A 13,680-nucleotide genomic window follows, 5' to 3' on the forward strand; every position below is an offset into this window, starting at 1 on the left:
AGGGCGGACTGCTCCCCCACGGAGGGTGGGGCCCCTTTAAAAGCGGGAAGCCGGCCTGGCAGAGCCGCCCCGCCCACCCGGCACACCACCTGCTCGGGCGCCTGCAGGCGGGCGGGCGGGCGGGGGCTGTGCGCACACAGGCCTCGCCCAGGTCCGCCGGGCAGCCTGGTTACCTGCACCTTCATCTCGCGGTCCGTGTCCCAGATGCGGACGATCCGCACGTCTCCCGAGCTCACGAGAAGGCCGGTCTCCTGCTCCCAGTCCACCACCATCCCCGCTCCTGCACAGACACAGATGCGTGGCCGCTCAGCCAGCGCGGGGCACAGCTCAGAGCCCCTCCTGACTCCTGCTGGGCCCAGGCGGCTGCCGGAGGGGCAGCCGGATCCCAGGCCTGTGGGTCCAAGGTGCCCGCTTCCCAGACGGCCTGGGCACGGCAGGCAGGTCAGAGGCGGGGAGGTGCGCGTCCCCAGGGGGTGGACTGCGGCTGAGTCCCGGGCGGCCCTGCCCCACGCTGGGCCTGGGCGCAGACGAGCAGGCGCCATCAGTGCTGCTAAGGGCTGTACGCACACCTCCCTGGAGAGGCTCTAAGATATGATTTAATTCAGGTTGTTTCACCGTTAAGGATTTCAAATGCACAGAGAAACACGATAGAAATCCCTGGACCTGCCACCCAGATCTCACAGCTGCTGCTGATGTTTTGCCATGTTTTTCTTTCTTTTTTCTTGAAAAGAAGTGAAATTTAAGACCTAGTGCAAGGTCGGTCCCCTTGCCTGCCTTGTCCCCCGCGGGGACACGGGTCCAAAGCCATGCACCGTATCACCCACATTCCAAAACATGTTGCTCGTTTCAAATGAGGGTATGTTTTCCAGAGACTTGCGCTTCTCCTGTCATGTCATGTTTTGAGGGTTTGTCCAACTGGACAGATGCGGAGCTGGTTAATCTCACTAAACTTCCGGGTAATGTGCCCTTTGCACCACGAGCCCGCCGTTCCCGGGATCCACGGCTTTGTAACACACGCCCCGACGTCTCCATGCGCCCTGGGCGCAGGGAGGAGGCAGCACGCGGAGGGGACACGTCACGTCTGTGCGCTGCACCAGCCCAGGGGAGGCCCCGTCGCCCCAGAGCAGGTGCGGGTCTGCAGCCTCAGCAGAAATGGACACGAGGGGTGGTTTCCCCAAACCCTGCTCTGCGCTGCTGCCTTTTTCAGTTTACCAGCTGCGTCTGTTTTAGTACATATTCTGACACTGAGGGTTTAACTCAAGATTTTGCAAATATCATCTCCTATTCTATCACTGATGCTATAACTTCATTTATGTCTTCTTTTGGTCATGCCGGAAAGTTAAGTCACCTTGTTTTTTTCCTGTTGTTCTTTTGCTTTTAGGCCACATCCGAGGCATGTGGAGGTTCCCAGGCTAGGGGTCCAATCGGAGCTAGAGCTGCCGGCCTGCACCACAGCCGCAGCAACGCAGGACCCAATCTGCGTCTGCGACCTACCCTACGGCTCATGGCCACACTGGGTCCTCAACCCACTGAGTGAGGCCAGGGCTGGTCCCCGCATCCTCAGGGGTGCCAGTCGGATTTGCTTCCACTGCACCACGATGGGCAGTCGGCAGCTCCCAGGTTTTGCTCTGTGGCTTCCCCACCTCTCTGTGGGTACCTGCTCCGCTCCTGACCTCCTGCGTTGGATGGGGTGACCGTCACCTGTTCTTTTCTGAAATGCCCCCAAGGGCACAGCGCTCCCTGCAAGTGCCCGCGGTCTCCTGAACGCCAGCCTCTCACTGTTCCTGTCGCTTCAGGTCCCCACTCTGGTCTGAGCCCACAACTCTCACTCCCAGCGGGGCCCCCGTTCTGCCCAGGCCCCCAGAGTCTGAGCTCCATGTGGTGGCAGGCGGGTTCTCCTGATGGGTGGCTGGGCCTGCGCCCGAATTGGCCTCTCCTGCTGTCTGCGTGGGACCCCTTCTTGACCATGTGAGGTGACGACTCACCCTGTTCCGCCTCCTCCCCATTCCAGGCCAGCGCCTCACACACGCCCTGCCTGCCTGCCTGGCTGACGGCAGCCACGTCTGCCCCACAGACCGTCAGCTCCACATAACAAACAGACGAGCAGTTTCCCTTTCAGAAGTCTCCCCGCTGCGATGCTCTGACCCCGGCAAGGAGGAAACACCCCGCGTGCCACAGAGCCACCTGCTGGTGACAAGGCTGCAGCTGTGTCCCCAGAGTCAGGACCAGCAGGGGAGAGGGCAGGGCACGTGACCCCTCTGTCCAGGAGAGCCCAACCACACTGCCACCAGTCAGCCCTCAAGCAGAGCCAGCCCCTCTGCCACCCCATGACCTGCCTGGGGTGCCCGACCTGAGGATGCGCCCACCCAGGACCCTGGAATCTGCTGGCCGCTGCTGGGGCGGCCTGTTTTCAGGTGTCCTCAACAGGCCACCTGGAGCTCTGTGGACCTGACGAGCGGTCCTCTGATGAAAGCCTGGGGCCAGCTGGCATCCGGGAGGCTCTGGGGTCACAGGAAGAAGCTGGAGAGGGCAGGGGGTGGGCAGGGACTACACAGGCCTGGAGGGGTCTCAGCCCCACACCCATGAGGAGGCGGGGAGGGCACTGCTGCTCCCCACGGGGCGAGAAGGCCACCCTGGCCTCGGAGAGAAGGGCCGGTGGCTTCCTTCTCGCTGCGCCCCCTTCGTGGCGGATTCAGAGCCTGTGGGAGCCCCGTCTTAGGGCCCTCCCAGTGGCCTCATTTCCATGGAACCCCTGTCAACGCAGCCGCCCGAGTGCGGGGGGCCAGGGCTCCGGCTCGGGGGTCTGGGGGTGCAGCCTGCCCAGCCGGCCTCAGCGTGTCCAGCTGCCTCCAGGCTCTGAAGGTGCGTCCACTCGGCCACCCGGGGTCCTCACCGTGGGGTGGATGCGGGCCGTCTGAGCTCCGAGTCCCTTTTTAAATCTAGAGTCTCTGACGCGGACCACATTCCGGTTTAAACCAGCTCCGAGGCACGAAGCCAGTGGGACTAGAATGCGACTCCAAGCTCCCCCAAGTCGGGAGGCAGGTGCCGGGGAGCAGGCAGCCCAGCTCAGGCTGCCCGCGTGGCTGTGCACCCAGGACACTGCCGGAGGTCTGAGGTCGCGGCCGTCCTGCTGCCCAGGACTGAGGGTGGCCGCTGGCCTCCCCGCTGGAAGCCTGCCCCGGCCAAGCTGTGCCCTGACCTTCAGATGCAGCGGAGAGGCCCTGGCTCCTCCGAGGTGGTGAGAGATGGTAAAAAGGGGACACGCCCTTCCTCATGTTTGAGCACAGGGACAAAAGTGATGGCTGCGACCGGCTAAGACTCGTAACAGGACAGAGGGCAGATTCCAGCCACTTTGTTCCTGGGGGGACCCCTCCCGGTCCCCTGGGCCTTTCCTGATTCTCAGAGCAGCTGGGCTCCCCATCCTGGCTGCTCCTTGAGGACACGGTGGAGGCCAACTGGCTCTGGGCCCTGCTCACGGCCCAGCTGCGTCCAGGCGACAGACACTAACAACGGACCAAAGGCTCAGGGTTTATGTCCCGTTCACACACACCAGCGCTGGACCATCTGTTCCTGCTTCCTCCACGCGCTGAACCCCCACAAGCCTCAGGCAAGCAGGGGACAGGGCCGCCCGGTCTCCTGCCGCCCAGGCCGCAACCACGAAAGGCGTCCCCGGCCCCTCCAGCGTCTCGTCACTTCTCTGAGGACCAGGGGGCTCTTGCTGAGAACGCTGCTGGCGCCTGGGACTGAGATGAGGCAGTCTTGGGTTTGCTCTTTTCTTTGTCCTTTTTGCTTTTTAGGCCTGCACCCTCGGCATATGGAGGTTCCCAGGCTAAGGGTCTAATTGGAGCTACAGCTGCCGGCCTACACCACAGCCACAGCCACGCCAATCCGAGCCATGTCTGCGACCTACACCACAGCTCACGGCCAACGCTGGATCCTTAACCCACTGAGCGAGGCCAGGGATCGAACCCACGACCTCACGGTTCCCACTCGGGGTTGTTTCCACTGTGCCACGATGGGAGCTCCAGGGTTTGGTCTTCTGTCTTCCTTCCCTCTGAACTTTTCACCAGAAGAGCCGTCTGGAAAACACCGAACGTGGATCCACGTGTCTGCAGGGGTCTCTTGCTCCGGCCGCGTCGGCCTCCAGCAGAGCCCTCGTCACGGCAAAGAGTGACCGGAGACAGACCCGGGCAGAGCTCACCGCAGGCTGGTCACACTGGAAGCTCGGAGGCCGCAGACTGAGCGTGAGTTCTCTTTGCTGCCTGCAATCCTAAGGCTCCGACTTTGCACGGTTTTCCTGGGAAGCGAGACGAGTGAGCGAAGGCTGCTGCATGTTCACGTGTGCTGACCCAGCGCGGGCGCGTGTGTCCACAGACAGCTGCCTTTGGGCATATCCCGAAAACGCTCCAGCTACCACACAACCCGTCAGCTGGAAACGGATGCTGCAAGCGACTGCGTTATGTCCTGAAAAAGACTCTTCTTTGAAAACTTTGGGGGAACCCCGACTTCACGGTGCGCGGGCTCCTCCGTCCTGACGGCATCGTGACTTCTGACCTGGCGGGGGGTCTCCCGCCTGTGTTGGGGTCTCGCCCTGGGGGTTCCTGTTCCTCGGCAGCTGTGCAGGACTGGCCTTGAGCCCCAGAGGGAGGCCGCCAAGGAGGGCGGGAGGGACGGGACTCTGGTGCCAACCCGGGCTCCGCCTTTGAAACCGGAGGGGACCCTAGGCCTTGGCCCCGGGGAGGGAGGACCCTGCCTACGGTCCGTGCTCCTGCCCAGAGCGGAGCCCCCGACTCATCCCGTAAGCTCAGTGCTCAGCGGGTGGCCTCCTCTCCTGAGGCGACTGTGAGGGTGCAACGAATACGGGCCACAGGCTGAGGCTCTGCCGCCCAGGAGCAGGGCGGGCGAGGGGCCGTCTCGGTCCCGCCCGGCCGCTCGCAGGTAAGAGAAGACACTCACCTCCCTGCTTACTGCGGTCAAGAAAGATGGAGGCCTTTCGGGCCAGACCTGCGAGGAAACAGGGGTTGTGGGCTCAACGGCGGGGGCCCGGCCAGCCAGACAAAAGGGCCACGGTGGACAGGGGCAGGCAGCCGCCCAGGCTGAAGCTCCAGAGCAGAAAGAGCGAAAACGTGAAAACCCAATCATCACGGGGTTTGGCTAAGTAGAGTCCCTCTCCGGACGGGAAGCCAGAAGGCCCACAACCCAGCGCAACAGGGCCTGGTGCAGCGTTAGCACCGCAGGGGAGCAGAGGCCAGTGCAGGACGCGCACACGGTTAGTGGAGCCTGGCCGGGGGGGGGGGGGGGCGGCGCCGCCTCCGATCAGCCCCCAGAAGCAAGCACGGCTGACGGTCTTCACAGGTCGGCGGTCGGTGAGGGGGCCCCGTGGCCCGAGGACAGCGGTTCTACTGCAGAGCCCGGCGCTCCAGGTCTAGGGGTGGCCCCGGACTCGCGCACCGCAGTTCTCCTGACCACGGGGACCCCCCGAGGGGAGTGCTCCCAGGCTAACCGCGTGCACACACGTGTGTGTTGTGTGCACGTGCACGCCTGTGTGTCTGAGCCCGTGCGCACACCACACCGAGCCAGAGGCAGGCAGAGAGGTCACGGGGACCACGCACTGGGGGGGGGTCCGGCAAGAAACTGTGTCTTCTCTTCAGCCGCAAACCACAGAATCACATCTCTGCAAACAAGCTGCCGTGGCCCGGCGACCTGGTGAGCGGATCCTGAGCTGGAGAGAGTGCAGGGGGAGCTCACAGGCAGAGCCCTCCCTCCCCGCGCCCTGCACGCCAGCTTCAGACCAGACCCCCGACCTCTGCCGCTGAAGCATGGTGGCCCAGGCCTGGCAGGATCCCCCAGGACGGGCGCTGGGAGGAGCTGTTGACAGCATGTCTGTCCCCACGCACGCGCTCCTCAGCGGAGGACCTCGCCGCAGGCACAGAGGTGACTTGGAGCCCGGAGCGGGAGCTGTTGCTTCTGCCTGAGAAGGTCCGGGCACCACGGAGGAGCCCTGAAGGCTCTCGCACTGTGCGGGGGGGCGGGGGGGGGTGCCCCAGACCCGAGAGCAGCAGCAGTAGAAGCTGCCAGTTCTCCACCAGGGTCACGGCCCCCTGCTCCGGGGGTCTGTTAGAGGCCAAGCCGGGCAAAGGGGAAGGACTCAGGTGCCGGCGGACAGAAGGCAACCAGAAGCCAGTGCGGCAGCCAGGTTTCTACCAGACCCGCCCTGGTCACGGAGCTGGGACGCCTGCAAATTCCGGAAATTACAGTTCGAGGCCCTGTCAGGCCATGGTCCCCACGCGGCAGGGAAGCTGCCGAAGCTGGAGGGTGCGGGAGCCCCGGTTCCGCGGCGAGGCCTGTGAGCGGAGCTCCTGAGACCCACGGGGAGGCCCGCAGACCTGTGGCACCAGGCTGGGGTGCGGCTGCAGCCAGAGGGCAGACTTTGCTCTAGTGCAGACAAAGCGAGGGAGCCGAGCAGCCCCGCGACGCAGCTGTCACCCTGTGTCAGCTCACGGCCAGGCCCAGCGAGGCCTGGGCCACAGGAAGGCCGGCCTGAGGCTGGTGGGGGCTAGGGTGGGGTGGGGGTGCATGACTACCTTGTTCGTGAAAAAGGCCGAAAACACTTAAAAAAAACTGAGATACAAGGAAGTGTCTGCCCTGGAGCTGGCCTGCTACCGAGGGACGCGGCTCCCAGGACAGGCCCTCGGACGGAGGGGAGAGGCAGCCACACAGACCACAGCCGTGGAGAGCTCGGCCGTGCAGGACACAGACCCGGGCCGGCAGTGCCGAGGGGCCGACAGCGAGCTGCTCCTGCTTCCACTTGGCAGGGGCCGTGGCCATGCTGGAGGGTGACCCTGGCCTCGGTGTCACTGGAAATCGAGGTGACGGCCGCGTAGAGGCCGGGCGCACAGCGAGTGCGGAGCCGAGCCGAGGGGCGCACACCTCCGGATGACAGGCCCGGCCTGGCCGTGGGGCGGCACATGGGGCTGCAGCGGCAGCTCCGTCGGCCCGGGGGCGGAATCCGGGCACCAGGGACACCGCCTGCAGCCCGGCTGTGCTGCGGAAGCCACATGCGCTTCGGGCCAAGGGCGGGGCCGCGGGCGCCCTCCTGCCCGCGAGTGGACGGCCCGGGAGCACCCACCTCGGGTGGTGGGCAGCATGTCCGAGAGCCCCTGCCAGGCTGTCACCATTTCCGGATTCTTTTCCAAGTCAGCAAAGTTCTTCCAGACTCTGATGGCGCCGTCATCTTGGGGACAGGAGAGAGGGCGTTAAAGGCAGGACCCCCGCCTCTTCGGACCCGCACCCCGACGCTCCCCGACCTCCTCCCTCTTCCCACCTCCTGTGCGTGCCCTGCACGTGGCTCAGGGAGGCTCAGGGCACGGGGGCGCCCCTCCCTGCCCCCCAGACCCTGGGCGGCTGGGCAGCTGGGGGAGCCTGAGCCTCCGCCCCCCTGCGGGGCCTGGCTGCCCTCTGGCCTTCCTCCTGCTGGACCCGCTCCCCCGCCTCATGAGCCCCACTCGCGGCCGCTAGGAGGACGTCCCTTGAGCAGCAGGGGGAGGATAAAGTCCCAGGAGCTGTCCTGGAAGCTCTGCCGTCTGCTCGGCAGCCCTGATCCCTGATCCCTGCGGAGGTGAAGCCTCCCTGCCTGGAACCACTCCGCTCGGGGACCCCGCCCGCGCCTGAGGGACGTGCCCTCGGTCCCTGCCGCGCCTGCCGCGCCCGGGGAACCATCTCTCCGTCTCCTCTGCTCGGAGTGACTCGGCCTCAGACCTCCAGCCGAGCCTCTGGCCGCTCACACCGCCACTTGAGGTGCCTGTGCGCCCCACCCTGAGGCCTGGGGCTGGACTTTATCTTCCGGGACATGGAGGGGGGGCGCTGCCAGCAGGACCTCCCCCGACAGTCGGTCCCTTTGCCGGAAGGAACAATTGGGTCCCAGCAACCTCTGTGCACATCCGTGCTGGGGTCTTGATCTGTGCCCGCCACCCCTGCTCAGGCTTAGGTCCCCCGTGCACACCCTGCTCACCTGTGGCCGTGAGCAGGAGCGAGCAGTCCTGGCCGTTCAGATACTCCATGGCAGTGACCCTGGTGTACCGAGGGTTCCCGTTGTGGAAATAGTCCAGCTTCTCCCCTTTCTCCCAGTCCCAAAAGCTTCAGGGAGTAAGAGAGGAATAAGGCCGGCGGTCAGAGACACAACAAACAAACCATGAGGAGTCGCCACCTCACACCCGCCAGGCTGGCCGCCCTCACAAGCGCGGAGCAGGACAGGTGCTGCCCCGGTTGTGGAGACGCTGGACCCCCGTGGAAGCCGGCAGACTCGGGTTATATGTGACCCGGGACCCCACCCGGGTGTAGGACGCGTGCCCCCAGGTCACACAGCAGCACTGTTCACAGCAGCCCGAGATGGAAGCGACCCAGGCGCCCGTCAGCGGAGGAAGGAGGGAACGAAACGGGGCTGGGCCCGTGGAAGGGAGGCTCTGACACCGGTTGTGGCAGGACGACCTGGGCGAGAGGCCCGGTGAATGAGCCGGACACAGAAGGCCGGGGACCGCGACTCCACTTGCGTGTGGGGTGAAACCCCGGAGGTGGAGGTGGTGACAGCTGCGCAGCAGCGTGGGTGTGTCAGGCCCCTGACCTGCCCACTTAAAGACAGGAATCCTTGCTGTGCATTTTTTACCCCCCCAAAAGGAGAAGAATGGGAAACAGGCAAGAATTCCACCTGTTTATCAGCTACAAAAAGAACTGCCCCGGGCCCATCGCAGGTCCTTTCTGGGTGATGTAAGGGCAACGATTGCTAGGAACCGTCGCTTGCACATGCGAGCCCCCCGCATGCCCCGTCTCTGCAGGGTCCCGGCCAGCCCCCTGCCCTGCTCACTGCTCACTGCATGGGAACGGCCCCATCTTAGGGCCGGAAGCTGCAGCACGGCCTGACGGGAGCCCGAGCTGAGGTGGCAGCCCTGGGGGCGTGGGGGGGACGCGTCTCTGCCAGTTCTCCGGCCCCTCCCCCACCAGGAGGGTGCAGGGGGCATCCTGGCCACGCCATGTGGGGAGCGCGGAGCCCACCCCTGGGGTGACAGGCCAGCCGGCAAGCCCCGCCTACCAGATGCTGTCTTTGTCGGCGACGGCCACACAGGGCGTAAAGGGATGGAACTTGACCACGGAGGGGACGCCGGGGTTCCTGTTCAGAAAGATCTGGTCGTCCAGCCTCGTGATCCCTGCCAAGGAAACACACAACGTGGGTCTCTCTCTGCAGCAAACGACGACGTGCTTTGCCGAGGCCGACACCAGTCCCCTGGTGTTTGGAGACCGGGAGGGGCCCAGAGGAGGGCAGGGGTCAGAGCGCAGGCTGCTGACCGCCGGGCTCTGCCTCTGCAGGGACCCGGCCAACGTTCGGCGCATCACTCGACGACCCGTGCGCAATGCCCAGATCGGAGCTCTGGGTCGGGTTTTACGAAGAGGTCACCGAAGATTCTGGAGTAAGGCCGGGTGAGGCCGTGGGGGTAACTCAGACCCGGGAGTAGCCTCGGCCCGGCCCTCACTGTCCATGATGCAGCCAAAGCCCAGGCATGGGCTCCACTCTAGAAAGCGACAGTGACGTGGCTGAGGGACAGATGGCCTGAGTCACGCAGAGGGGCCGATGGGCATGTCCTCAGCAGGCCCAGGACGGGCCCTGGAAAACACCCCTCCCGGCCACGCAGAAGCCTCAGGAGAACAAGCGGGATGGACGAGAAGAGCGTCAGGCGGGCCTGCACGTTTCTGGAGAAGCCCTGGGGCCCACGCGGAGCAGCGCGCGCCCGGCCCTCTCCGTGCAAAGTCCCAGAGGCCCAGCAGCCCCCACGATGCTCAGGCCCCAGGCTCGCCCCTCCCTCCTCGGCTGCGGACACCCAGGACCTTGGTTCTCCGCCTCCCTTTGCCAGAAGAGCCGACCCTGGAACCCACTCAGCCATCAGGAGGGGCTGAACCAGCAGGCGAACAGGCCCGAGCCCGAACCGCGCCGGGGGTGCCTTCCTCCTCAGCCACAGGCTCCCCTGGAGTGTCCAGGTGCGGGGACGAAACCCCCGAGAGGGGTGGGGACGCCAGCTCCCGAGTCATGGCAGGCCTCGTGCACACGTGCACCGATCGTGCCGACAGCGAGGTCCGGGCACAGGGGTGGCTGGGGGGCACCAGCTTTCCCGGGTCCTCTCCCCGGGCGCCGCTGCCCCATCCTTCCCGCACGGGCGGTCTCGGAGAGACCCCCGGTCACTCGGAGACCCAGCTCTGGGCCGGCAGGTGGTGAGGCGGCCCCGGCAGGCCAGGGGCTCCGCGTGCTGCGCTCGCGACAGCGGAGCTTTCCTCCGCGAGGATGGGAAGACGGGAGCGAGCACCAGGCCTGCTCCACAAAGATGCTCTTCTCTTTTGTGTCCGGGAAAGCTGGTTGTTTCTTGAGCGCCCGGCTCTGGTGTCCCCCCCGCGCAACACTGACCGGAGACGCCCGCCCAGAGTATGGCCTTTGCTGCCTCTGATGTCCGATGTGCGTGGCAGACGGGTCCCCAGGCCGCCCTCGGGTGCAGGGAAACCAGCTTGTCCTGCTGTCCCCGCCTGCTGGCCCCAAAGAACCACCCATTTCCAAGGAAACAGGCCCTGATGCCGTGGTTGAGAGCGGGGCGGCGCCCGTCTCCGGGACAGAGCAGACGCCACATCCACGCCCCGGAGGCTTGACGCCAGCCACCAGTGGTGAACTGCCAGACCCGCTGCGGCGGACGTGGCCGGGCTAGTGAAGCGTGGCTGGGCGTCACTCGGGGGCAGGTGTCTGACCGCAGACAGCTCTGCTTCTGGAAGTAAGTCACTGTGCTGCTCGGCGGGCCCGACGCTTGCTGGCAAGGAGACCCTGACACCAGGCTGCCCGCAGCGGGGACCGTCTCATGGGCCCTCACCCCCAACTGTGAGAGGAACCCGCAGGGATCAAGAGCACCTGCCAGGGCAGGGAGGGCAGCCCCGTATGCCCAGTCCCCGCACCCCCACGGCTGCCCCTCCCCGGATGGGCTGCACTGGGGAGCATGCCAAGTGGGCACTCTGGGCATCTGTTGGCAAATTTTGGACAAGGTTTGGTGAAAACGTGACTGAATTCAGCGTTGGGTGACAGTGACTATTGGGAGCTGGTGGGTCCAGGTGACACAAGCAGGGCCTGGCGTTTGTCTTCTGTCCCGGGGAGGGCACAGGCTTGCCCGCCATGGACCCCAGGGCCCACCTGGCCCTGCCCCATCCCCTCTGGAAACAACTAAAGGCAGAAGCCACGCTTGTCCCGGGTCGCCGGTCTGCAGCGGCTCCCCTGGTGGTGGGCTCAGAGGGGCCCCGAATCTGCGGGGGGCCGAGGCGCCCCCCCCGCACCCCCACCAGACCCCCCTCACCCACACAAGGGCCGTGGCTTCAGACCACTCACCCTTCTGGATGAGCTGCTGCGCCTGCTTCCGGACGCGCGTGTTCCGCAGAAACCGCCACTCGCGCTCCTTGCGGATCTGACTCTCCAGGTCGTGCTCTTCCGGGATCTTCAACGACAAAAAACAGCTCTTCTCAGAGAAGAGGGCTCCACTCCTGCAGGCGCGTCTTCAGTCAGGCCGCGTGGCTCGGTGCCCAGGCGGGCACCCAGAGGGCCGGGCTTGCGCTCCGAGGCCTGGGACCCAGGGCGGTGGAGGCCTGGCTGCTCTGGATGCGGGGAGCCCTGCCCGAGGGCCCAGCCCTGGGGGCACGTCGACCTCGGACAACGTGGCAGGCGGGGCTGGTTGCCAAGCCAGACCGAGCGGAGGCCGGGGTGTGCTCCGCAGGAGGGACGCTACGGACCCTGCTGTGCTGGACACCACGCCTGTCCCTTCACACCCTTCAAGACGGGGTGGCTCAGAGGAGGTACCAGCTCCCGAGCAGGGACAGAGGGCGGCGGGCGGGCAGGGCTGCCTGGTGGCGGCTCCGCGGCACCGGAGTCTGCGCGGGCGGAGGGGCAGGGCCGAGCCTGGCCCCCAGCCGAGACTGCGCCCTCCCCAGTCAGCCTCCGAGAGCCGGCTCCACCCGCTCGGGAACCGTGGGAAACGCGGACGCTGGCCCGGTCCCCTTTCTCTGACGGGGCTCTTTCGGCTTCTGGGCCCGCGCGTGTCTGCAGCGTGCAGGGCATGCGCAGTGGGCCGGGGCCCTGGCTGGGCCGAGGAGCCGTCTACACTTAGCAAATCCTAAGGCAGGATTTCAGTCCCCTTCATTCAGAAGACGGCCACCTGCTGTGTGAAAAGAACCATCTCCTTAGTCAAACGTGACGTGGAAGTCAGTTTGGCCCACCCGGGCTTCCTGCTTGAAAACGCAGAGCTGCCGAGTTCCAAAATACAAAAGGAATTAACTAGACCAGAAAGAACCCCACTTCCTCCTGGCTGAGAGTTTAGGTGGCAGAGCCTCCCCGGAGCTGCCCTGCACTCGGCCAGGTAATGGGAGAGCCCATACTCGGCCAGGGAACCCCACTCAGGCTGGGGAGCCCACACTCATATTCTACAGGTTGGCGAGTGTGGTTAAGAGCCCTTGTCAAGTGTGGCAGAGAAATGAGGTGCCGTCTACACAGCGAGGAGCTCAGGTCCCGTCTGGGCAGCTGTTCGATGAAATGGCCAGGGGACACTCCTGCGTCTTCTCCTCGAATGCGCTGTGTTGTCTGACTGCAGGCCCACCTGCCTGTGCCCAGGAGACCCAGGCCTCCCTGTGCCAGCATTTCACGGCTACGTTCCTGACTTTTTTTCTTAAAAATCACAAAGCACACCCAACAAAGTCGCAAGGACACCCTGATGCAGAGACAGCAGAAGAAAAGGCACCCGGAGCCTGCAGTGCAGTTCACGGGGGCAGACGGCAGGTTTCGTTTTATCTGACAATCCAGAGCCTATTAGGAAGGAAGTGACAAATGACCAGTAACAAGAGAGCCCCAGATGAAGAGACTGAAGCTACACTCGATGAAGCTGGTTTCTGCGGGTGTTCCCGCGGTGGAGGGTCTGGAAGGCTGGCCCGAGGGGCACGAGGCTCCAGGGCTGCACGCTCGGAGCTGGGGGCAGGCGTGGGCTTTAGCAAAGGAAGCAAGCGGCCAGGGGGCAGCCCTGGGGAGCCACCGAGCTCAGGGGGACCGGCCCAGCTGAACCCCGATCCTTGGCCCGGGCACCCCTGCACCGTCAGCCCTGGGGGGAGACAACGAGGGGAGCAGGGACCTGCGAAGCAGCAGGCGTGGCCGCGGGAGGGCCGGGGCGGGGCAGGACGAGCAGCTCTGGAGCAGTGTCCAGATGGACATGCTGAGCCGCCCCCTAAGCTGAGCTGAGGGTGTGGGTGTTGGTAACAGTGTCGCACGTTTGGGGTCGTGACATCTCCTGGCTTCTCGGCAGACAAAAGCAGTTATGAGGGCGGCTGGAGGGGTCGCTGGGCGGCCTGGGCTTGGCAACAGGGACGACCCAAGGGTCCCCAGGAGACCGACGGAGCAGCCACGTGGAGCAGGTCCCCGGGCGACGAGCCTGCGTGTCCCGGGGCTGGGTCTCGCCCTCAACACCTCTGCAGTTAGAGAGGGTCGGGGCACGGGCTCCGAGGCAAAGCGGGCTCCTGATTCTCAAGACAGGAGCCCCTGGTGCTCCTGTGCTTAGCGATTAGGACTCGGTGCTTCTGCTGTGGCCCGGGTTCCACCCGTCTGGGAACTGAGATCCCACATGAAGC

The 13,680-nt window shown here is 65.2% G+C and overlaps 1 protein-coding gene across 48 annotated transcripts in view; it reads right to left on the reverse strand.

Annotated features, from left to right (window-relative positions):
• Window positions 1-13,680, reverse strand: part of RPTOR (regulatory associated protein of MTOR complex 1) — a 309,620-nt gene that overhangs the window by 4,679 nt on the left and 291,261 nt on the right. For 31 of the 48 annotated variants that reach the window (XM_084983236.1, XM_084983251.1, XM_084983244.1 and 28 more), the window contains 5 exons: window positions 11,405-11,510; window positions 9,086-9,200; window positions 8,012-8,136; window positions 7,130-7,234; window positions 174-280 (listed from right to left, as the gene is read on the reverse strand). In XM_084983236.1, coding sequence (XP_084839362.1) covers window positions 174-280; window positions 7,130-7,234; window positions 8,012-8,136; window positions 9,086-9,200; window positions 11,405-11,510 — 558 coding nt within the window. Of the gene's footprint in view, window positions 1-173; window positions 281-1,707; window positions 4,679-4,956; window positions 5,005-5,177; window positions 7,235-8,011; window positions 8,137-9,085; window positions 9,201-11,404; window positions 11,511-13,680 lie in introns of those variants that run through there. The other 17 variants (XM_084983225.1, XM_084983253.1, XM_084983252.1 and 14 more) reach the window with 2 other exon arrangements.

The sequence above is a fragment of the Sus scrofa genome, chromosome 12, assembly GCF_054392235.1.
Source record: "Sus scrofa isolate SSC_HxYL_T2T_F1_AM1 chromosome 12, Sscrofa_HxYL_maternal_Yorkshire_Landrace_v2.0, whole genome shotgun sequence".
NCBI lineage: Eukaryota > Metazoa > Chordata > Mammalia > Artiodactyla > Suidae > Sus > Sus scrofa.